Below are 3,648 nucleotides of genomic sequence, written 5' to 3' on the forward strand. Positions count from 1 at the left end.
TGAGATTTAATTGTGAAGATTATTGTTTTCTTGACAGCTACCACATAAATGTCAATAGCCAGGGAGACCCCATATATGTTCTATCATTCTCACTCAGATATCATATTAATTTGGCATAAGTATGGCAAAATGTGTAGAATTGCAGCAAATTCTCTTTAAAACAGAATTTTTTAAACCTCTGCCCCATGAGACAATTGCATGAATTTTGTTACAAAATTGCAAAACAATTATCTTCCCCCCCATGGCAAAATGTGTGGAATTGCAAGAAATAAACATACATTTGTCTCTCCGTCATCAAGAGGGGAGCCACTAACATGTTTTGCCGCGATGTGGGTGGCCCCCCAACCAAATCTCCCTTAGGGCCCCCCAAAATGCCCTGTCAGTAGTGTTGTTGCCCTGATAATTTGTTCAATTTCTGATATTGGATGGGGCCGTTGGGTCTGTTAATTGCCATCGCTCTTGCATTAGATGTACAGAATTGCTGGTCTTGATTATCCTCACCCAGTCTATGTATTTTTTAAGAGAGTGTAAACAACACAAACCTAGGCTTGTACATTCATCATTAAACACACACATGCACACACCTGAGTGGCTGAAGTACAAGGTGACGCACTATGTTCCTGCTTTGTCCCATTTACCATACTGATAACAACAACCAAATAAAGAGATTGAAAGGACTGAAACTTCTACGCCCAGAAACCAAACATTTAACATTTCTCTCTATAAGGTGTTCCGACAGTTCCAAATGGGTGGGCAGAACGCAGGTACTCTTAGTCTCGCCATATTTCATGGAAATGGCATTGTCACCATATGATGATGTCACCATGGGTATAAGAGCAAAGGGCCCCGTGGCGCTCCCATTCACAGCTTTTCCCAAAGCTCACCCAGGATATCTAAGGCCCCAGTGGAGACTGACAGGGACTGAGCACCAGCAGGTAAGTGGCAGCAGATAACCATTGGGACTCTAGTCGGCTTGAATATGAATATTGAATGGTATCAGTGTGTGGAGGTGTAAACTGATTTAGAACTTTGTCCAAATGTCTTCTTCTCCCTGATAGTAATGGCTTATCAGAGTGAGATGGTGATCAGCTCCCAGCCTCAGGTCACCATCAACAACTACACCGTGGCCTCCTCTGGGTCCTCAGATTGGAGCTCCAACGTTTGTGACTGCTGCGATGACTGCGGCATCTGTGAGTCCCCCTCTGTGTGTGTAAAGTTATGCATGCACAATGTTTGCATTGTGTTGAGTACACTGTTTAAAAATCCATAGACTGGGTGAGGTTATTCGGTATCAGGAGTTCTGCACAACTAATGTAACCGTGATGACCTCTCAAACGGCCACACCAACAATTAATGGTGGAGACAGTGTGTGACTTTAAATGTTTTTTCTTCCAGGTCTGTGTGCGATCTTCGTGCCCTGTATCCTGGGCTGTAAAGTTGCACAGGACAATGGGGACAGTTGCTGTGTGCCTTTCCTCCCTGGAGCCTTGATCGCCCTGAGGACAAGCATCCGGAGCAAATACCGCATCTCTGTGAGTGACCCTACTACATCCTCAATACAAAACCTATGTCCAGGACCTAAATATAATGGGAAAAATACAATTCTAAGCCTCCTCAAAGAGTTGTAATTTAAATATTTCCTTTATCACTCTAACTGAATATTAGCGAGTATAGTATATAGTGTAAGGCTGGGAATCAATCCGATCTCGGGTTGATAGGCATTGCGTTTTTTAAAGGCAATCCAATTGAGACAATAAATGTAGCATTTACTGTGAGTGGGATCTCTGTGAACACAGGAACATTGCCTGAGCTGCAATGCCTATAACCTCCGATTTAATTGAATACTGGCCTTAGTCTAGTAGTGAAGACTGAAGGAGTCAACAGTTGGCTATTCCTATTAAAAAACAATGCAGTCAAGGATGTGCAAGTTCACAGTTAGCCACAACTGGGTGTTTTCATTCTGTTTTTCTACTGCAGACGATAGAATGCAAAAAAAAGATGGGGAAAAAAAGAATGCAAAGAGATGAGAGTTTAGACAAGTCAACCTTATGGGTCCCCCCCTGTTCTCTCTCCACCCTCCTTTATAGAACTCCCCTGTAATAGGGTCAGGAGTTTTTTCTGACAACATGACCCGACCAAGAAAAACTCTGACCCTATTTGTAGCCTAACTGCGACCTGACTAAGATTTTACTTTTCAGGTCATGTGGTCAAGCAGACGTCAAGGCCCTACCTATAAGTGTTGTCATGGTGTTTATGTTGTGCTTAACATGTTAATCTTTTATGTTTTTACTCAGGGTTCCGTGTGTGATGACTGGGTAGTCATGACCTGCCTGCCTTTCTGCGGACTCTGTCAGATGGCCAGGGAGCAGAAGATGAGAGGCTGATTGGTTAAATGAGGGGAATAGGTACAGGCTTAATGACAATCATGCATCCAGTCATGGGGAAAAAAACAGTGTACCTTCTGACGTCACAGGTACGATGTCACAGCCTGGTTGGAATATCCTATGCTTTGAACACAACTTTGTTGAAGTATTGCCTTGACTGTGGCCAGTCCATCCTATATTTATTATGGGCTGTGCAATACTCTTATAATATCATTATACTACTAAAGAACCGTACCTTAAACTATACATTATAGTTTACTACTATGAGGTACTTTATATAGTGGTGTTTTTTTTATCATTATCCAATGGTGTGTATTTGCTTGTCGGAAAATGACCTGATTGAGATGTTTCAGATTTCAATAAAGCACAATTTTCACATTCAAAATAAAGTTGTTCTCCACTTTTTTTCATTTCCATAGAGATGGAGAGGAAAATCCAGGGGTAGAAAAGTCAAGAATGTGCTTTTCTACCAAAGCTTTTTTTGGCACATTCTTGACTGGAGTCCCTGGGTTTTCTTCTCCCTCTCGATGTAAATAAAGAACAATAAATGGAGAGCAACTATCAATTGAATGTGTCCCATGACTTCGGGTCAGTTGTCCTTCCTCTTTCTGTACAACCAAAGTGAAAATCGTGTCAGTCATTAATGAAGTATTAAGAGACACACTTTCATAACATAGCAGAAAGGACCAACATGACACAGCCCTCAGAGCACAGGTAAAGCGGGACTGGAGGCTTTTCAATAAGATTATATGGGACTTCAGATATGATTTTGCTTTATTTTAATGTTATATATAGACTCTCTTAACCTAAAAATAACAAAAGTATTTGATAACTCATAATCAAATTATGTTATGATGGATTATGATAGGTTAATGAAAGTTGTAGATTATGCAAGTTGTTCAACTTCTAAATATTGCTTCCAGCGTCGATCAAAGCTCAGACGGCGTATTTATCTTCTTGATCTGACAGAGTTCTAATCAGCCTGCCTCTGTGAACAAGTGGAATCATTAACAGTGGTTTGTTCCTTATGTTTGCTTGTGTCCCTCGGATTTTTCCTTTTTAGCAGCACATTCACCACTCCCTCAAACGGCCAACTCCGCCCTCACGCAGCACAGGCCGAGGGCCTGAGACATGAAACGGACTACCCCAGCTCAGAGCAGGTGTTGTGCCAAAAATCTCCCCCTGCCAGAATCCCCCCCCTTCGTGTGAGCGTGCACACACTACATTTTTCATTGCTGCAACCTGCTTGCTAGTGGAGATTTCG

At 42.0% G+C, this 3,648-nt stretch overlaps 1 protein-coding gene across 1 annotated transcript; it reads left to right on the plus strand.

Moving 5' to 3' along the window:
• The first annotated feature begins 807 nt into the window (after nt 1–807).
• Nucleotides 808–2,972, plus strand: cnfn (cornifelin). The gene is made up of 4 exons (XM_020471072.2): nt 808–935; nt 1,059–1,190; nt 1,396–1,532; nt 2,295–2,972. The coding sequence occupies exons 2-4, from the start codon at nt 1,061–1,063 to the stop codon at nt 2,382–2,384; spliced, it is 357 nt and encodes a 118-aa protein (XP_020326661.1). The 5' UTR covers nt 808–935; nt 1,059–1,060; the 3' UTR covers nt 2,385–2,972.
• Nucleotides 2,973–3,648: the final 676 nt, after the last annotated feature.

This window comes from Oncorhynchus kisutch, linkage group LG13 (genome assembly GCF_002021735.2).
Source record: "Oncorhynchus kisutch isolate 150728-3 linkage group LG13, Okis_V2, whole genome shotgun sequence".
In the NCBI taxonomy this organism is placed as follows: domain Eukaryota; kingdom Metazoa; phylum Chordata; class Actinopteri; order Salmoniformes; family Salmonidae; genus Oncorhynchus; species Oncorhynchus kisutch.

Coding starts and splice junctions, on each gene's coding strand:
- cnfn (XM_020471072.2), top strand. CDS start 1,061: ATGGCTTATCAGAGTGAGATGGTGATCAGCTCCCAGCCTCAGGTCACC. Junction 1,191..1,395: donor CTGCGATGACTGCGGCATCT/GTGAGTCCCCCT, acceptor TTTTTCTTCCAG/GTCTGTGTGCGATCTTCGTG. Junction 1,533..2,294: donor GGAGCAAATACCGCATCTCT/GTGAGTGACCCT, acceptor GTTTTTACTCAG/GGTTCCGTGTGTGATGACTG.